At 36.5% G+C, this 21,602-nt stretch overlaps 1 protein-coding gene across 10 annotated transcripts in view; it reads right to left on the reverse strand.

The window, feature by feature from the left end:
- CASD1 (CAS1 domain containing 1) overlaps positions 1-21,602 on the reverse strand; it is a 96,979-nt gene that overhangs the window by 66,006 nt on the left and 9,371 nt on the right. For 8 of the 10 annotated variants that reach the window (XR_008503577.2, XR_010126947.1, XR_008503579.2 and 5 more), the window contains exons 4-7: positions 13,521-13,565; positions 12,478-12,540; positions 1,424-1,468; positions 875-998 (exon numbers count right to left, since the gene is read on the reverse strand). Coding sequence is in view for 4 of the 10 variants with exons in the window: in XM_054494445.2 (XP_054350420.1) it covers positions 875-998; positions 1,424-1,468; positions 12,478-12,540; positions 13,521-13,565 (277 nt within the window). In the remaining 6 variants the exon portion in view is untranslated. Of the gene's footprint in view, positions 1-874; positions 999-1,423; positions 1,469-12,477; positions 12,541-13,520; positions 13,566-17,659; positions 17,785-21,602 lie in introns of those variants that run through there. The other 2 variants (XM_054494446.2, XM_063667556.1) reach the window with 2 other exon arrangements.

The raw sequence follows: 21,602 nt of genomic DNA on the forward strand, positions 1-21,602 counted from the left end.
ACAAAAAACATGAATTGCTAAAATATCCATGGCATTTCATATTGTGCCAGGCATTAAATAACGGACATTCAATAAATTCCTAAAATGAGTTATCCTAATGTCTACTAAGAATTTCATTACCAAGCATAAACTAGACGGTGTCAATTTAAACATATTCTGTCAATTCAAAAGTGTATTTTAGTTAATTATTTTTATTTTTTCAGAAACCCATTGCTTGCTAAAAAAGTATATTTACTTCTAATGACTTTATTAATATTATGAAGCAGGGTGAAGTATATTTACTTCTAATGACTTTAATGTTATGAAACACGGTGAAACCCTGTCTCTACCAAACATACAAAAAATTAGCTGGGTGTGGTGGTGCACACCTGTAGTCCCAGCTACTCGGGAGGCTGAGGCGGAAGGATCGCTTGAGCCTGGGAGGCGGAGGTTGCAGTGAGCCAAGATTGTGCCACTGCACTCCAACCTGGGAAAGAGAGCAAGACCCTGTCTCAAAAAAAAAAAAAAAAAAAAATTATGAAACAGATAATATTTTTTCTACATATTTCCCAATCACAATAAATGTTTTGTAAGAAAAAAAATCAGAGATACCACATGTCATTTGCCTTTAGGACTTATCTTTTTGTTATACATTCTATAGCCATTCTGCTGAGGTTCCTTGGAGGATATTTTTTATTTTTCACCTATATTTATTAATTTGTTCCTTACGTTTGAAAAAGGAGAGCAAATAACTCAAGTGTACTTTAATCTTGCAAATCTTGTTTCAAAATTAATTCTCATAAAGCAGTAATTCCGCTTCTTGAAACAGGAGATAATAAAAACCCATGCTTCAAAATATACACAAAGTGACATTTTTTCATTACCCATTCCTTACCTTGTAAGACCCAATAAACATCACTAGTCTTTGCCAATTTTTCTAAAAGTGGTGCTATGGAGGTAATGTTCATTTTATATTGAGAAAGCGCTTCACTGCTACCATTGTGAATCTTGATGGACCACTAAAAAGAAGTACAAATTATGCATTAATTTAGTATTTATCACAAACAAAGTATATAATTTACCTATTGTAACAACTGTTATTATTTTAGATATTTCTCATTTTATTTAATATTAGAATAAAATTTGGTCAAATTATTTCATGAAATATATGAAGGCAATCAGAAAAAGCTGTTATAAAACTATACTTTCAATGTATAACATTCCAGAAGGATACAATTTTAGATATAAAAAACACTGATATTTAACAGTAAGTTTCCTAAGTTCATTCCAGTCTTTTTATTAAAATTCATCAATCTAATCATAATAGAAGTAGGAATTAAAAATTTAGGTACAATCAAGAATTCTGAATACAAATTAACTTTTTCTTAGCATGTTCTTAAATGTGAAACAAAATCATTAAGTAAGAATACAGATGATAACTTACTGTGGCAGCTCCTGCTACAATCACATGTGGCTTTGCAACGGAATCCTAAAGGAAGACAAATCTTTATCATAGTATTATATTCAGTTCAGGGAATTAATACAAGTAACATCATTTAATTTTTTCCCTTAAAATGTAAGTTCTTACTTCTAAATTCATTCTAAGTTTTTAGAATTCCTTATTATTATTGCTTATTATTGTTATAACAAGACAGATATCCAATGCCTAAAATCTTGTAACGCTACATATACATACAGGATGACAGAAATTTGGATAGTTAATTCTTTGGTGTTCTTAAAAAAAAGCACCACTGAAATATAACACGACCTAATATTCTGAACTCTGAGTAAAATGCTTAGAGTAAAGCTCTAGTGTATTATGTCAGTCAATTAAAAGGTAATCATCAAAGCCTACAGGGTACACAGTGTAAGTGTTAAATAAAATACAAGGTCAGCGCCAAAACAATCTTCTGGGAAAGTGAAATCCAATGCATATTTAACAAAATAAACTTATAATTATTAAAGACCACATGTGGAAAAATATAAGTAGAGATCCCTAAAAATCCTCACCAAATGCAAATTAGAGTATTTCCCCCCCATTATATATGGTTTCAGTTTCCACTGTTGCAGTTACCCGTGGTCAACTTGAGGTCTGAAAATATTAAATAGAAACTTCCAGAAATAAATAATTCCTAAGTTTTAAATTATGTGCCATTCTGAGTAACATGATAAAGTCTCATGCTATCCTGCGCTGTCCCTCCTGGGATGTGAATCCTCCCTTTGTCCAGGGTATCACGCTGTATATGCTACCTGCCCATTAGTCACTTAGTGGCCATCTCAGTTATCAGACCAACTGTCACAGCATTACAATCCTTGTGTTAAAGTAACCCCTATTTTACTCAATAATGACCTCAAAGCTCAAAAATAGTGATGCTGAGATACTGTTATAATTGCACTATTTTATTATTAGTTATTGCTGTTAATCTCTTACTGCACCTAATTTATATATTAAACTTTATCATACTTTTGTATGTATAGGAAAAAACATTGTACACATAGGGTTTGGTACCATCTATGGTTTCAGGCACATGCAAGGGTCTTGGAATATATTAACCATGGATAAATGGGGACTACTGTATACTATTTATAATATATAGCAATAGTATATTACAGTACAATTACATTTGCAGCTAACTACATGTTATATATAGTATAACAAGTATATAGTACTTAGTAATTTACTAAGCACTTTCTCTTAAATTATCTCATTGTAATATAGATTCCTGCCTGCCACTCTGTGGGGCAGGCAAGATGATATCATACATCTCTTATAAAACAAGGATACAGACTCAGAATGGCTAATAGGATACTGCTGAGGCCTGCCAGGTAAGTCAGAACTTAAGTCTTCTGACTTCTGAATCACACACTTATCACCACATCAAAGACCTGATATTGCAATCATACACACAAGAAACAATTAAAAACAAGCATGAAATTTAGTAACAAAAAATTGACCAATGTAAAAAAATGACAGTTACTTTTTCACTATAAAGGTAATACATGCTTACTGTAAAATATTACAAATATATAAGGGGGATAGCCAAGATGGCCGAATAGGAACAGCTTCAGTCTACAGCTCCCAGCATGAGCGATGCAGGAGACGGGTGATTTCTGCATTTCCATCTGAGGTACCGGGTTCATCTCACTAGGGAGTGCCAGACAGTGGGCGCAGGACACTGGGTGCAGCGCACCGTGCGCGAGCCAAAGCAGGGTGAGGCATTGCCTCACTCGGGAAGTGCAAGGGGTCAGGGAGTTCCCTTTCCTAGTCAAAGAAAGGGGTGACAGATGGCACCTGGAAAATCGGGTCACTCCCACCCTAATACTGTGCTTTTCCGACGGGCTTAAAAAACGGCACACCAGGAGATTATAGCCCGCACCTGGCTCGGACGGTCCTACGCCCACAGAGTCTCGCTGATTGCTAGCACAGCAGTCTAAGATCAAACTGCAAGGCAGCAGCAAGGCTGGGGAGGGGCGCCTGCCATTGCCCAGGCTTGCTTAGGTAAACAAAGCAGCTGGGAAGCGCGAACTGGGTGGAGCCCACCACAGCTCAAGGAGGCCTGCCTGCCTCTGTAGTCTCCACCTCTGGGGGCAGGGCACAGACAAACAAAAAGACAGCAGTAACCTCTGCAGACTTAAATGTCCCTGTCTGACAGCTTTGAAGAGAGCAGTGGTTCTCCCAGCATGCAGCTGGAGATCTGAGAACGGGCAGACTGCCTCCTCAAGTGCGTCCCTGACTCCTGACCCCCGAGCAGCCTAACTGGGAGGCATCCCCCAGTAGGGGCAGACTGACACCTCACACGGCCGGCCGGGTACTCCAACAGACCTGCAGGTGAGGGTCCTGTCTGTTAGAAGGAAAACTAACAGACAGAAAGGACATCCACACCAAAAACCCATCTGTACATCACCATCATCAAAGACCAAAAGTAGATAAAACCACAAAGATGGGGAAAAAACAGAGCAGAAAAACTGGAAACTCTAAAAAGCAGAGTGCCTCTCCTCCTCCAAAGGAACGCAGTTCCTCACCAGCAATGGAACAAAGCTGGACAGAGAATGACTGACGAGCTGAGAGAAGAAGGCTTCAGATGATCAAATTACTCCGAGCTATGGGAGGATATTCAAACCAAAGGCAAAGACGTTGAAAACTTTGAAAAAAATTTAGAAGAATGTATAACTAGAATAACCAATACAGAGAAGTGCTTAAAGGAGCCGATGGAGCTGAAAACCAAGGCTCAAGAACTACGTGAAGAATGCAGAAGCCTCAGGAACCGATGCGATCAAACGGAAGAAAGGGTATCAGTGATGGAAGACCAAACGAAAGAAATGAAGCAAGAAGGGAAGTTTAGAGAAAAAAGAATAAAAAGAAACGAACAAAGCCTCCAAGAAATATGGGACTATGTGAAAAGACCAAATCTACGTCTGATTGGTGTACCTGAAAGTGACAGGGAGAATGGAACCAAGTTGGAAAACACTCTTCAGGATATCATCCAGGAGAACTTCCCCAATCTGGCAAGGCAGGCCAACATTCAGATTCAGGAAATACAGAGAATGCCACAAAGATACTCCTCAAGAAGAGCAACTCCAAGACACATAATTGTCAGATTCACCGAAGTTGAAATGAAGGAAAAAATGTTAAGGGCAGTCAGAGAGAAAGGTTGGGTTACCCACAAAGGGAAGCCCATCAGACTAACAGCGGGTCTCTCGGCAGAAACTCTGCAAGCCAGAAGAGAGTGGGGGCCAATATTCAACATTCTTAAAGAAAAGAATTTTCAACCAAGAATTTCATATCCAGCCAAACTAAGCTTCATAAGTGAAGGAGAAATAAAATCCTTTACAGACAAGCAAATGCTGAGAGATTTTGTCACCACCAGGCCTGCCCTAAAAGAGCTCCTGAAGGAAGCACTAAACATGGAAAGGAACAACCAGTACCAGCCGCTGCAAAATCATGCCAAATTGTAAAGACCATCGAGGCTAGGAAGAGACTGCATCAACTAACGAGCAAAATAACCAGCTAACATCATAATGACAGGATCAAATTCACACATAACAATATTAACTTTAAATGTAAACGGACTAAATGTTCCAATTAAAAGACGCAGACTGGCAAATTGGATAAAGAGTCAAGACCCATCAGTGTGCTGTACTCAGGAAACCCATCTCACGTGCAGAGACACACATAGGCTCAAAATTAAAAGATGGAGGAAGATCTACCAAGCAAATGGAAAACAAAAAAAACACAAGGGTTGCAATTCTAGTCTCTGATAAAACAGACTTTAAACCAACAAAGATCAAAAGAGACAAAGAAGGCCATTACATAATGGTAAAGGGATCAATTCAACAAGAAGAGCTAACTATCCTAAATACATATGCACCCAATACAGGAGCACCCAGATTCAAAAAGCAAGTCCTGAGTGACCTACAAAGAGACTTAGACTCCCACACAATAATAATGGGAGACTTTAACACCCCACTGTCAACATTAGACAGATCAACGAGACAGAAAGTTAACAAGGATACCCAGGAATTTAACTCAGCTCTGCACCAAGTGGACCTAATAGACATCTACAGAACTCTCCAACCCAAATCAACACAATATACATTTTTTTCAGCACCACACCACACCTATTCCAAAATTGACCACATAGTTGGAAGTAAAGCTCTCCTCAGCAAATGGAAAAGAACAGAAATTATAACAAACTGTCTCTCAGACCACAGTGCAATCAAACTACAACTCAGGATTAAGAAACTCACTCAAAACTGCTCAACTACATGGAAACTGAACAACCTGCTCCTGAATGACTACTGGGTATATAACGAAATGAAGGCAGAAATAAAGATGTTCTTTGAAACCAACAAGAACAAAGACACAACATACCAGAATCTCTGGGACACATTCAAAGCAGTGTGTAGAGGGAAATTTATAGCACTAAGTGCCCACAAGAGAAAGCAGGAAAGATCCAAAATTGACACCCTAACATCACAATTAAAAGAACTAGAAAAGCAAGCGCAAAGACATTCAAAAGCTAGCAGATGGCAAGAAATAACTAAAATCAGAGCAGAACTGAAGGAAATAGAGACACAAAAAACCCTTCAAAAAATTAATGAATCCAGGAGCTGGTTTTTTGAAAGGATCAACAAAATTGATAGACCACTAGCAAGACTAATAAAGAAGAAAAGAGAGAAGAATCAAGTAGATGCAATAAAAAATGATAAAGGGGATATCACCACCGATCCCACAGAAATACAAACTACCATCAGAGAATACTACAAACACCTCTAGGCAAATAAACTAGAAAATCTAGAAGAAATGGATAAATTCCTCGACACATACACCCTCCCAAGTCTAAACCAGGAAGAAGTTGAATCTCTGAATAGACCAATAACAGGCTCTGAAATTGTGGCAATAGTCAATAGCTTACCAACCAAAAAGAGTCCAGGACCAGATGGATTCACAGCCAAATTCTACCAGAGGTACAAGGAGGAACTGGTACCATTCCTTCTGAAACTATTCCAATCAATAGAAAAAGAGGGAATCCTCCCTAACTCATTTTATGAGGCCAGCATCATCCTGATTCCGAAGCTGGGCAGAGACACAACCAAAAAAGAGAATTTTAGACCAATATCCTTGATGAACATTGATGCAAAAATCCTCAATAAAATACTGGCAGACCGAATCCAGCATCAAAAAGCTTATCCACCATGATCAAGTGGGCTTCATCCCTGGGATGCAAGGCTGGTTCAATATATGCAAATCAATAAATGTAATCCAGCATATAAACAGAACCAAAGACAAAAACCACATGATTATCTCAATAGATGCAGAAAAGGCCTTTGACAAAAGTCAACAACTCTTCATGCTAAAAACTCTCAAGAAATTAGGTATTGATGGGACATATCTCAAAATAAGAGCTATCTATGACAAACCCACAGCCAATATCATACTGAATGGGCAAAAACTGGAAGCATTCCCTTTGAAAACTAGCACAAGACAGGGATGCCCTCTCTCACCACTCCTATTCAACATAGTGTTGGAAGTTCTGGCCAGGGCAATTAGGCAGGAGAAGGAAATCAAGGGTATTCAATTAGGAAAAGAGGATGGCAAATTGTCCCTGTTTGCAGATGACATGATTGTATATCTAGAAAACCCCACTGTCTCAGCCCAAAATCTCCTTAAGCTGATAAGCAACTTCAGCAAAGTCTCAGGATACAAAATCAATGTACAAAAATCACAAGCATTCTTATACACCAACAACAGACAAACAGAGAGCCAAATCATGAGTGAACTCCCATTCACAATTGCTTCAAAGAGAATAAAATACCTAGGAATTCAACTTACAAGGGACGTGAAGGACCTCTTCAAGGAGAACTACAAACCACTGCTCAATGAAATAAAAGAGGATACAAAAAAATGGAAGAACATTCCATGCTCATGGATAGGAAAAACCAATATCATGAAAACGGCCATACTGCCCAAGGTGATTTATACATTCAATGCCATCCCCATCAAGCTACCAATGACTTTCTTCACAGAATTGGAAAAAACTACTTTAAAGTTCATATGGAACCAAAAAAGAGCCCGCATCGCCAAGTCAATCCTAAGCCAAAAGAACAAAGCTGGAGGCATCACACTACCTGACTTCAAACTATACTACAAGGCTACAGTAATCAAAACAGCATGGTACTGGTACCAACACAGAGATATAGATCAATGGAACAAAACAGAGCCCTCAGAGATAACGCTGCATATCTACAACTATCTGATCTTTGACAAACCTGAGAAAAACAAGAAATGGGGAAAGGATTCTCTATTTAATAAATGGTGCTGGGAAAACTGGCTAGCAATATGTAGAAAGCTGAAATTGGATCCCTTCCTTACACCTTATACAAAAATTAATTCAAGATGGATTAAAGATTTAAACATTAGACCTAAAACCATAAAAACCCTAGAAGAAAACCTAGGCATTACCATTCAGGACATAGGCATGGGCAAGGACTTCATGTCTAAAACACCAAAAGCAATGGCAACAAAAGCCAAAATTGACAAATGGGATCCAATTAAACTCAAGAGCTTCTGCACAGCAAAAGAAACTACCATCAGAGTGAACAGGCAACCTACAAAATGGGAGAAAATTTTCGCAACCCACTCAACTGACAAAGGGCAATATCCAGAATCTACAATGAACTCCAACAAATTTACAAGAAAAAAACAAACAACCCCATCAAAAAGTGGGCGAAGGACATGAACAGACACTTCTCAAAAGAAGACATTTATGCAGCCAAAAAACACATGAAAAAACGCTCACCATCACTGGCTATCAGAGAAATGCAAATCAAAACCACAACGAGATACCATCTCACACCAGTTAGAATGGCAATCATTAAAAAGTCAGGAAACAACAGGTGCTGGAGAGGATGTAGAGAAATAGGAACACTTTTACACTGTTGGTGGGACTGTAAACTAGTTCAACCATTGTGGAAGTCAGTGTGGCGATTCCTCAGGGATCTAGAACTAGAAATTCCATTTGACCCAGCCATCCCATTACTGGGTATATACCCAAAGGATTATAAATCATGCTGCTATAAAGACACATGCACACGTATGTTTATTGCGGCACTATTCACAATAGCAAAGACTTGGAACCAACCCAAATGTCCAACAATGATAGACTGGATTAAGAAAATGTGGCACATATATACCATGGAATATTATGCAGCCATAAAAAATGATGAGTTCCTGTCCTTTGTAGGGACATGGATGAAATTGGAAATCATCATTCTCAGTAAACTATCACAAGGACAAAAAACCAAATACTGCATATTCTCACTCACAGGTGGGAATTGAACAATGAGAACACATGGACACAGGAAGGGGAACATCACACTCTGGGGACTGTTGTGGGGTTGGGGGAGGGGGAAGGGATAGCATTAGGAGATATACCTAATGCTAAATGATGAGTTAATGGGTGCAGCACACCAGCATGGCACATGTATACATATGTAACTAACCTGCACATTGTGCACATGTACCGTAAAACTTAAAGTATAATAATAATAAAATAAAATACTACAAATATAGAGGAAAATAAGAAAATAAATCCATTTTATTTTAGATATATGACCATTTCCAGTTGAGCATGCTTCATTTTACACTGTTGAAGAATTTTCAGTGAATACAAAATTTTAAATATTTTTTCCTCATCCCTAGGTGGCTTTCTCATTCCCAAAACTTACATTGGTTATCCCAAACCTTACATTCCATATACAGTCTCTCTTGCCCTCCTTCTCAGCATAAAATTTAATTCTCAAACTTCGTAGAGAAAATAAAATTCATCCAAAAAGTGTGCTCTTGCCTTCCTTCCTTCATTCTTACAACTTCTCTATACTCCCCCAGCTATCTTCCTCTGACAAGAGAGTAAAGAAAATATGTCCCTATTCTTCTCAATGGCTAATGCCTTCCTCTGTCTACATTTCCTCCCTTTTCACTTCTGGAGCTATGATCCATGAATTATGTCCTCCAATTCTCATAGTATCAATCTTGTCCTCCTCTTCCACTCTTTCCTTCCCTCAACCTAAAAATGTTAAATCATCCTTATCCTCAAAAAGTTTTCCTTGAACCCTGTCTTACAACTGTAACCAACAGATTACTTGAAAGAGTATTCTGCCCTCACTATGCCAATTTCTTTATCTCTCATTTATGCCTCAACTTATGTTTTGAATTTGGGCTTCACTATCCATTAAAACTGTCCTGAGAGCCCATTAGTGAACTCTGGATTGCCAAATGCTGTAGCTTCATTCCACCTTAGCAAGTTTTGAAAGTGACACTGGTGACTATCCATCTTTTAAAATCCTTACCTCCCCTGTATGTGATTTTACAGTCCTTCCTCCCTTGGTTTTCTTCCTACTCCTTTTACTGCCATTTCTCAGAATCTCCTTGATAATTCCATTCCTCACAAGCCCTCTCCTCTTTAATCTCTAAATTCTCTGCCTATTCAATTTCTTCCATTCAAATAACTTCAAATATTACCTCAATCCATACCAAGACTACCCAAATCCATCCAATAGCTCAGACTTAATGACTTCCATTCACTTACAGAATTACATCTAAACTGCCAGTTTCTTTACAAGTTAGCCTAATTTCCTTCCACTCCTCCACTGTATCACATCATTCTCCTGCTTAAAATTTTCAATGGTTCTCCACTACCCTCAATTCAATTCAATGTACTTATTTTCAGAAAATACACCCTGAAGTATTTAGAAGTAGTTAAAAAATAGATAAAATAAATCCACTCCCCCAGTATAGCTTAGGATATCATTCATAATGTAGTACCTGCTTCCTCATCTCTTGTCAACTCCCTGTAAAATGAAGCACGTGAAAAGAACAACCAAAACCAACACACATAAAGAAGCATTTTGTATGTCAGCTCCACTAAAACTGCTGGAGAGTCCCTGAATAGGCTATACTCCATCTTCAGCATCATTGCACACGCTGTTTCCTTTGCAGGAAATAACCCCACTTCTCGTTCCCCACACTCACCTTCAAGACCACTTTATCTGAAAACTAATTTTGAAAACTTAAGAAAAATTACACTTAGGGCCTATCCTCTGTAATCCTGTTTGTTGTGCCCTTTACATTTCCTATTTTAGCACTTGTCACATTGCTTAAGTATCTATATGTGTTATTCATCTAGCTCTTTGAGGGGAGGATCTCTATAACGTTAACCAGTATATCAACAGTGTCTAGCTTAGTGCCTAGAATATAGAAATATCTGTGGAATAACAATCTACTTAAAGTCCTCTCAATTCAACTTTGCTTTTATGCCTATAGGCTTCTATAAGGCTATTCTAGTTAATAAGTGTATCTTCTTCCTAACTCACAGTTCTCAAATATTATTTCCTCTATAAAATTTTCTTAGATAACTACCAATACTCTCACCACCTCCTATCCTAAGTGTCTATCCATGGTACTTTCACAATCCTTTGAGCTCAATTCTGTGTTAGCCTTTGCCTTCTTATGTCGTTATTTATCAGTAAGTTACCATCTACTAGACTGCAAATTCCTTGAGGGCTGAGACTGGAGCTAATTCCCAGCCACATTCCTATTACTCAGCACAAAGCTGGCAATAGTACATTAACAACAAAAATGTGGGTCTCCAAATCCTCAGGATCTAGCAGCTTACCACAGAAATAGTAAAAAGTAAATACATACATCCACATATACTCCTGAGTGAATGAAAACCATCAACTAATCAATCTCAGGTGACCATGTGGTCAACTACCTAAATAAATTAAATATTTCTTTTTCTCAACAACCATAATGAGTTTTACAACAGAATCTAAGGCTCCAAAAACTAGTTTTAACAAATGTATGAGAATTGAAATTTTGGATATGTAATATATCTCCAGGTTAGTAAATAGCCTATAAATGTTTTCTGTGATCTTGCAGGATTTACAAATTGTAGTGTATTAATGTTTAATTATGAATTTCTACTACTTTAATAAATATATTTTCAGTCTAGCACAAATATGAAACACATGCTTAAATAATTTCAAATATACATGGAACATTATTCTACACTTCTGGACATTTAAAAACATATCAACAAAACCAAAACACACTGTAGACCTCAATTTACCAGAAATTTGAATTCTAGAAGTTGTCCACGTTTGTTTTTTGAAAACATTTGCTCAAAGAAACAAGGTTAGAAATGGTAGCTAGGTTCCCACAGGACCCTACAAAATCCTATTTATTGTATGATGTGGTTGCAATACTAAATATTTATTGTGAAGAAAAAAAAATCCCAAACCAAAAAACTGTTGCAGGGAAATTAATTAAACAAAACAAGGTCAATAAAATTAAATATTGTTTTATCCAAATACAAATGTCTCTGGGAAAGAATACAGGTTTAATTAAAGGACTGACAAAAGGCTGTATGGAAACTACTACAGAGATTATAAAATGGACTTGTGAGAACTCAGGAGTTTTCTGAGGTTAATAGCATGCTTATCTTTACATCTAATTTATCTCCAAACATGATGAGCTAAAACATATCAGTCTTGCCTGCTGGGTCAGAAATATAATAACAAAAGGAAAAAAAGGCTATAAAAACAAATAAACAAAAGTTTCCTGAAGTATCTGGACATGAGTTTGAAGGAGAAAACAGAAAAATGCACAAGAGAATACACACTGTGCTGGGAAGCTTACCTGGGTTTGAAATCAGCTGAACTACAGCAGTAACAGAAGACTAAATATGAAAAGTCTGGTATAAACATAATCTGCTTTATGGTTAGAATGGTGATAATGGGGCAGAGATACTGGATCAACATGTTCTCTTCTCAATAAAGTGCTAGAATCAGTCCAGCACAGTTTAGTTGCTATCAAGAAGGCAGGTATAAAATATAGGAGAGTGGGACAAGTGAGTAAAGGGAAGAAAAATATGCTTGTGGACTTTTAAAATTTGGTTGCTTAAAAAAAAAAAAGGCCTATGTTTTTTAAATACAGACCTCAGTCCACACTTTGATACACTGTTTCATAGAACCATTAACTTCAGGATGCCACAGAAAATCCTAAAAGAGAAATGTTAGAAGTAAAGAAAAAGTTGAAGAAACTCTTAATTCCACCATTCAAAATAAACATTAACATTCTCTTACAGAGTACTTAAAAGTAAAACACTACCTTGTCCAAGACATCTTCAATTCCTATCTTAATTTGGCAAGAGTCTTAAACAGTTCTCCTTGAATCCACTTTTGTCTTCCTCTAACCTACTGTCCACATTTTAGCCAGAGCAATCTTTTAAAAACTTAAACCTGATCTTGTCACGCCCCTGCTTAAGTATTCAGAGACTTTCTACTGCCCTCACAATAAAATCTAAAATCCTATAAGTTGCTAACAAGGTGCAGGATCTCCACCTGTCCCTTCTGCCTTTTCTCCTGCCGCCTGTACCCTTGCTCTCCCTTTTGGTCCTCAGTCAGCTCTTCGAATGCTCTATGTTCTCCTTTTTCTCTAGGACTTTGCACATACTATTCCTTCTGTCCATAATGCTCACAAAACTCTTCCACTGAGCCTGCCTAACTCTTTGTTATTTTTGAAGCCTCAGTTAAAATATCACTTCTGCAGGGAGGAAAATGACTTTCAATTCCTTGCTCTGTACATTCCCATTGCCCCTCTTTTTCTTTTCTGCCATCCTTGTCCCACTTGTGTTTGCATGTACAGAACTATAAAGACCTGCAATCTTCATTAGGTCAAGGCCATTTTTGTCTTGATCCTCACTGAATTCTCACTGATTAGGAATTCAGAAAATTCACATATATTCTTTTATGGACATTAACCCAGAACACATACTGGTTTCAAATTCATGTGCAAGATTATTCTTTCCAAATAAAATTTTGAGACCATTACATAAAACAACTCACACAAACTTTTATTCCACTATCCTAATATTCTTATCTACTCTCAAGAATACATTGAAATATACTTAGTATGTTCAATTAACCAATGAATATAGTTTCAACATTGTAACATCTAGCTTACTATTACATGAACTTACCACTTTAACTGATGCAGTCTTGTCTTCAAAAGGAATGTTTTCATGCTGTCATAAAAGGATACAGAGAAACATCAGTGTATAGATTAAATTTATATAAAAAATGCCCCATTTAGCTGCTTTGTTGATTTATTTTTATGCATATTTTTGTTGATTTATTTTTATGTACCAAATCTCAAATATCTATACATTCAACCCGAAGGGGAAAAACCGAGACAGAACATAACAAAGTAAGTGACACTAGTTAAATTGTCTACATGTGATTTTCAACATCTAAGATATAGTTCAAAGATAAAATTTCAACAGCAAACAAGCAGATACATAAACATGTCTATATAAATTACCTTTCTGCCAAGATTGCCAGGATTCCAATTTAGTTCCAGTATTACCATTTTTTGTTTGATTTGATTTTGTTTGTTATTCTGAGACAGTCTCACTCTGTTGCCTGGGCTGTAGTACAAGGCGCAATCTTAGTTCACTGCAACCTCCGCCTCCTGGGCTCAAGCAATCCTCCCACCTCAGCCTCCCAAGTAGCTAGGACCACAGGTGCACGCCACCATGCCCGGCTAATTTTTTAAAAAATTTTTTGTAGCAACAGGGTTTTGCCACGTTGCCCAGCTAGTCTCGAACTCCTGGGCTCAAGTGATCCACTCACCTCAGCCTCCCAAAGTGCTGGGATTACAAGGCATGTGCCACCATGCCCAGCACTTGTATTACTATTTATCTCAGAAATGGACTGCTTCCCTTCATTTCCTGAGGCCCTTCCAGTTAGGCAGAGCCACACGGCTAGTTTTGGCTAATGTGATGTGGATATATATGACATACGCCACTTCCAGGCTGAATTTCCCAAGGCAATTCTCTAGTCTCTAACTTAACTGATGCACAGACTAAGGAAGCTGAATGTTCCAAGGTACTCTAGAAGATAGTAAAAATTCCAATAGTAGGAACTGCTGAATGACTGTGTGGAGCAAAGCCTGTTGCCAGCCCACCTAGGACATGCAACGCTAAGCAAGAACTTCTGTTTTGTTAAGACGTTAGAGTGGTTTGTTGCTGTAGCAACATCTAGTCCATTCTCACCGGTGTACTAGTATAGGCCCTGACTGACAGGAATGGATGAACATGACTCTAGGTTATTATAGGTTTCACTTTGAAAACAGTATATAAATAGTCCATTTGTAGAAAAAGTTGAAATGTGAACACTACAACTTCTTGTAACCAAATGTTCTACATAAAGAATGGCATTCCTTTCAGAAATAGAAATCGTAGGTGGGAAAGGGGTAAAGGTGGTCAGTAAGAAGCTAATTCTGTTGCTAAAATCAAAGTTGAAATGTATTCATTAATTCAAACAGACAAATAGTATTTATACTGAAATCTCCATGAAACAAAATTTGTTCTATCAACAGGTTAACTTTTTAGATTCTTGTTGGTGCTTCTAAAACATCACTTTCCAAAAGGAGTCTTGAGACTATTAATTCAATGAAACTTTAAGGTAAGTTTCTTTGGTGAAATAAATCTGGGATATACTGGGTCAAACAAAATCACACAGGTGTTTTCCTCCTTCTACCCCATCCTCAACCTTTTAAAAATTTGTCCTCAGAAAAATAATGTCATGAACTTTCTTTGTCTTACTTTGCATACAGTAATTAATGCAACTCGATCTCTTTCTTCTTTTTCCTTTTTTAATATAATGTTTGATATATACAAATAAGTCACATATATGAAAATCACAAAGCACAGTAGAACTAAATAAACACTCATGAATCCATGATACAAATCAGAGCACTGCCAACACACTGAACCACCTATGTGGTCCTTTCCCTATCTTAACTCCCTGCTTCACCCAAAGTAAACCACTCTCCTAAATTGTGTGTTTATACTTTGTTTTAAAAACTTTCTTTAGTTTTTGTCCCCAAAATATGCATCTTTAAATGATATATTGTTTAATGTTGTTGGCTTTCTCTCCAACTTTCAATTTTAAAAATTTTCAATCTTATAGCAAAGCTGACAGAATTAAATGAACGCCCAAAACCTTTTACCAACTGTTAACATTTCCTGTACCAGCTTTACCTTTCTCCCTCTCTACACATATATATTCTATAGTTTTTCTCTTTTGCTGAACTATGTGAAAGTTCATTGAAGAACTCATAACATTTCACTCTTAAATACTTAAGCATATATCTCTTTAAGCACATACCCATAAGAACGTTCTCTTACATAAGGAATTTGACACTGATAAAATATTATCTCATTTAATACACAGTCCATATTCAATTGTTTCCAATTTCTCAAGAATATCCTTTATATAGCTCTTATATTTTAATCTACAATCCAATTAAAATCAAGTGTTACATTTAGTTGTCACATCTCTTAATCTCGTATAACCTAGAACATTCCCTAGCCTTTAAAAACTTGTACATATCAGTTTATCAATACTATTTTTATTAATATCAAGTATCATATTTACTATTTTTGTAGAGTACAGGTCAACTGATACAATACATTACTATCTAGATTATAAACAGCACTAATTGTTATCTTCTTGGATATGTCTCTTAACAAAAGAGTAAGAATTTCCCTAATTGTTCCATAGATCCATAGGCCATAAAAATGTTCACCATCAAATGATAATGGAAATTATTTTCTGGAGTATTTGTAACCATTTACACTCTCATTTGCAGTTTATAAGACATCTACTGGTACACAGCCTAATATATCTGGTCTGTTTTCATATTTCTTGCCATTGTCAGATTTAGTTTCTGCCATTATAGTAGGTATAAAAAAATCTCACTTCCACCAGTAAAATGCCTGGCCATGCTCCCTGACCCCCACCTTTTGTCTACTAGGTTGTCTTTTTCATTAATTTGCAGTTTCTGATATTTCTTGAATATATATTGTAAATTATCTTTTCTCAATTTGTGGCTTATCTTTTTTCTTTAAGGTATCTTTTGGTGAACAGATACTCTTTATCTTAAGGTATGTGAATTTATCTTTTATTTTATGGTTAGCACTTTTTGTTTCCTATGTAAGAGATGTTTCCCTACCTTGAGATAATGAAGATATTCTCCTACATTTTATTTCTATTTCTAAAGGTTTCAAATTTTTTACTTTCATATTTAAGTTTAAACTCATCCACCTAGAAACGATTTTACTCGATGGTGTGAGGTAGGAATCCAATTTCAACTTTTTCCATGTGGTAATTGCCTTAGCACAATTAACTGAATAGACCTTCCTCTCCCCAGGGATCATCAATGGCATTTCTGTTACTTTTAAAGTCATTTTATATGCATGTTTCTATTTTAGAGCTCTATAGTCTATTCTAATGGTTTCTTTGTTTAACTCTATACCAATATCACACTGTTTTAATTACTACAAGGTAAAATTAAATCTTGATATTGTATAACAAATCCTTTCCACCTTGTTCTTCAGATTTGTTGTGGTTATTCTTGGTCTACTGCCCTTCTATAAAAAATTTAGAATCCATCAGTAAAGTTGCACAACAAATTCTGTTAGGATTTTGTTGGAATTACACTGAACCTACAGATCAGTTTGGGAATAACCGACATATTTACAATACTGAGTCTTCCCATCCAAGGAAACAGTATATTATATTCCATCTAATTATGCCATATGGAACTGTCTTCCAATAAATTTTTATGGCTTTTCTGCATACAGATCTTCCACGTTTGCTGTTTATTCCTATGTAACATATAGCTGTTGCCGTTACCATTGCACATGGTATATTTTAAAAGCCTTTAGAACTTTACATTGTTGGCATGTAGATATGTGTTAATTTTTAACAGCTTTGTTGAGGTATCACAATTTTTGTATGTACATCTTATTATCAGCTACCTTGTTAAAATATTTATTACTTCCAGTAAATTTTCTATAAATTTTTTGGGATTTTCTATGTAGAGAATTATATCATATGAACTCCTCAGTTTATTTCTTCCCAATTCTTACATCTTTAGATTACCTTTTTTGGCTAGAATCTCTAATACAATGTTGAACAGAAGCAGCAGTAATGAACATCCTTGTCTTTTTCCTGATTTTAATGGAAATATGTCTGACATTTCACCATTAAGAACATTTACTGTAGGCTTCTAGAATTTTTATCAGGTTAAGTTTGATATAAAGTAACTTACCTTAAAGAAAGAATGACACCAATTCTCTGATATTGTTGGAACTTGCTTAATGGTGTAATACACGTTAAAAATAAAAAGTTGGCCGGGTGCAGTGGCTCACACCTGTAATCCCAGCACTTTGGGAGGCCGAGGCGGGCGGATCACGAGGTCAGGAGATCGAGACCATCCTGGCTAACACGGTGAAACCCTGTCTCTACTAAAAATACAAAAACAAAATTAGCTGGGCGTGGTGGCGGGTGCCTGTAGTCCCAGCTACTGGGGAGGCTGAGGCGGGAGAATGGTGTGAACCCGGGAGGTAGAGCTTGCAGTAAGCTGAGATCGCACCACTGGCACTCCAGCCTGGGCAACAGAGTGAGACTCCGTCTCAAAAAAAAAGTAAAAATAAAAATAAAAATAATTAAAAAGTTCCACGTGTGCTTCAAACAAACATATTCCCTGATTGTAAAGTGAGCTATAAGCTTACACAATCAAGCATGTTAATGCTCTACTATATGTTTACTAGTTTTATTTGCTTGTCCTATCATTAATTGAGAGCAGTATGCAATTCTCCCACTATGAGTGAGAATTTGCCAATTTCTCCTTGTAGTTATATTTTTGCTTTATAAATTTTAAGGCTAATTTATTAGATGACTACAAGTTTAAAATCTTAGTTATCTGAACTCTTTGTCATTAGAAAGTGACTTTCTGTATCCCTGAAAATGCTTTTGCCTTAAAATCTATTTATCTTATACTAACATGACTTAACTTTCTTTAGTATTTACCTAGTGAATCCTTTTTCATTTTTAATTAAAACCTTTCCATGTCCTTTTTATTTTAAATATGTCTTTTTAAGCAGCAGAAAGTTCTCTTTAAGAGCAATCTGAAAATCTGTGTTTAGCTCACAAGTTTAGGCTACTTGCATTTATTTTGACTATAAATGTTTTTACCATCTTACTCTTTTTTTTTTTTTTTGAAATGGAGTCTCACTCTGTCGCCCTGGCTGGAGTGCAGTGGCGCAATTTCGGCTCACTGCAAGCTCCACCTCCCGGGTTCACGCCATTCTCCTGCCTCAGCCTCCCGATAGCTGGGACTACAGGTGCCCACCATCACGCCCAGCTAATTTTTTGTGTTTTTGGTAGAGACGGGGTTTCACTGTGTTAGCCAGGATGGTCTCGATCTCCTGACCTCGTGATCCACCTGCCTCGGCCTCCCAAAGTGCTGGGATTACAAGCATGAGCCACCGTGCCTGGCTCCACCATCTCACTTTTTAATTTCTATCCCTGCCACATATATGTAGCTTTTTCATATATGGATAATATATGCAAAAACAGCTTTTTACATAGACATACAAATATGTGTGCATATGTATATCATATGTATATGTATGGTACATGCATGTGTATGCATGTGTATAAAATACATATTTGGCATTAGATGAGTTTGGTTTTTGCTTAATTTTTTTATTCTTCTGGTTGAAATTTATACATTCTAATTCTATTCTTTCGGTCCTTATTCTTGAAGTTTTACTGTGCATCTTTAACTTAAGTTTTAAAAAAACACAATATTTTAGAGAATATAGAGTACATTAGAACACTTTGTGATCATTTACCCTTGACATATATGCTATTATTAGCCAGTTCTTTAGTTCTGTCTTTTCACTAAGTGCAAAAGATATTATTACTTTATACAAACATTGTTTAGATTTATATACATTTTTACTATTTTCTTAAACCATTGCTTCTTATATTTCAGATAATTTTTTTCTGAACATTTCTCTCATTCCTGATGGTTATCCTTCAGAAATTACTTTAGTGTTAAGCCTATTTTGTAGTAAAACCTCATCATTTTTAAATATCTGAGAATGTCCTATAATACATCTCAAGAACACAGAAATTTTAATCCCAGGTGTACAATTCTAGGTTGAAACTTACTTTCAGAACTTTAATGCTACTATTCTTTTTTTTCTTTTTGAGACAGAGTCTCACTCTGTCGCCAGGCTGGAGTGCAGTGACACGATCTCAGCTCACTGCAACCTCCACCTCCTGGGTTCAAGTGATTCTCCTGCCTCAGCCTCCCGAGTAGCTAGGACTACAGGCACATGCCACCACACTCAGCTAATTTTTTGCATTTTAGTAGAGATAGGGTTTCACCGTGTTGGCCAGGATGGTCTTGATCTCATGACCTCAGATGATCTGCCCACCTCGGCCTCCCAAAGTGCTGGGATTACAGGCACAAGCCACCATGCCCGGCCTTATTTTTGTATTTTTACTAGCGATGGGGTTTCACCATGTTGGCCAGGATGGTCTCCATCTCTTGACCTCGTGATCTGCCTGCCTCAGCCTCCCAAAGTGTTGCGATTACAGGCATAAGCCACCGCACCCAGTCCATCAACAGTATTTTTTAAACGTAGGCTCCAGTTGGTTTGACATAGAAGGAGCCCCCAGAGTATTTAACCTGCCCTATGGCTGGAAGCAACACAAAACGGATTTCTTTATTGTAAGATTTCTCAAGTTTTTAATATCCCAGCCTAAATTAAAACTATCTAACAGGGAGATACGATATCTAGCTCTGCCCAAATTTATTTGACCAAAGCTTCTCACAGAACTAGTCTCCCACAAAGCATAATTTGAAAAAATTCACCTCTAAAGTCTCTTCTGTAAAAAATTTGCCTCAATACGCAAAAGAAACCAAATTCAAACAAAGAATTATCTTCAATATTCCTATTCTACCCAGACATGCCCATACCAGGCTTTAAATAAAATTAATAAGCTTTTATAATATGCCAGATTATGCCAGGCACAAGAAATATATTTAAAAATAATAATGATGATATGTAATTTCTGTCCTCAAGGTGTGCAGAGACAAGGTAATACATAATTTGGCAAATGCTCCACTATCAGCTTGAATTAAATATTTCCTTGAAAATTGTCTCTTTAAGACTGGGACACACTATCTTTGTTTCCTTTTAAATGCATATAAACTAATCTTGTCTGATATCTCGTTTGATAATCTTGGGATAACTGGGCATCCTAGACTATAAAAACTGGAAACCTAAGTGTTGTAACTAGGGCTCAGAAACAATGTACCATATTCAATCTACTTTTGGCTGCAGACTAAACCATTACAGCTTTTTTCACCTACCTACTGTCAAATCCATTATTCAAATTTTTAGAAAGTCATGCAACTTTAAGCCAAGAAATATTAAAACCTTCATAGTAATCAGAAATCTCTCTACTTTTTAAAAGTTTACTAAAGGCTGGGCACAGTGGCTCATGCCTGTAATTCCAGCACTTTGGGAGGCCAAGATGGAAGACTTGCTTGAGCTCGGAAGTTTAAGACCAGCTTGGGCAACACAGTGAGACCTCATCTCTATTAAAAAAAAATTTTTAATTATTAAAAATAAAAGTTAATTAAAATTTTTCACTTTAAATTGTAATAATTTCATGTTAAATAGTTCTGAGTCTTCTCTATAATTTCATATGTATAAATGCAAATGGAAAATACAGATAGCAAATAAAATGAAAAGTTGACTGTATCATTTGTTTCCATTATTCTCATTCTCACATGGAATAGCTGCTAAAGATTTAGGACCTGGTATCATCATCACTATGTTAATAACTACTTAGCTGTGAAGGCTCTAAGTTTTCAACTCTTTAACACAGGCAGATTGTCATAAATTCATGAGCTACTCCCCTCACAATTCTAAACTTTCTTGTATTCAACTTTCCCCCCTTTGCTATTCCCCTCTCCCAATCACATGGTATTTGAAGACAATGATTAGAATCTGGGATCACTTAAAAAGGTATAAACAGAAGATATGATGAGATAATTCACCAAAAAATAATGAACTAATTAATATATACAAAGAAATTAATCCTTGTTAGTTTTCAAAGTTATATTTTTAAAGAAGAAATTTCCTAACAAAATCAATAACAGAAACTTATTGCACTGCTGTTTTAATTTA

This window comes from Pongo pygmaeus, chromosome 6 (genome assembly GCF_028885625.2).
Source record: "Pongo pygmaeus isolate AG05252 chromosome 6, NHGRI_mPonPyg2-v2.0_pri, whole genome shotgun sequence".
NCBI classification, from domain to species: Eukaryota; Metazoa; Chordata; class Mammalia; order Primates; family Hominidae; genus Pongo; species Pongo pygmaeus.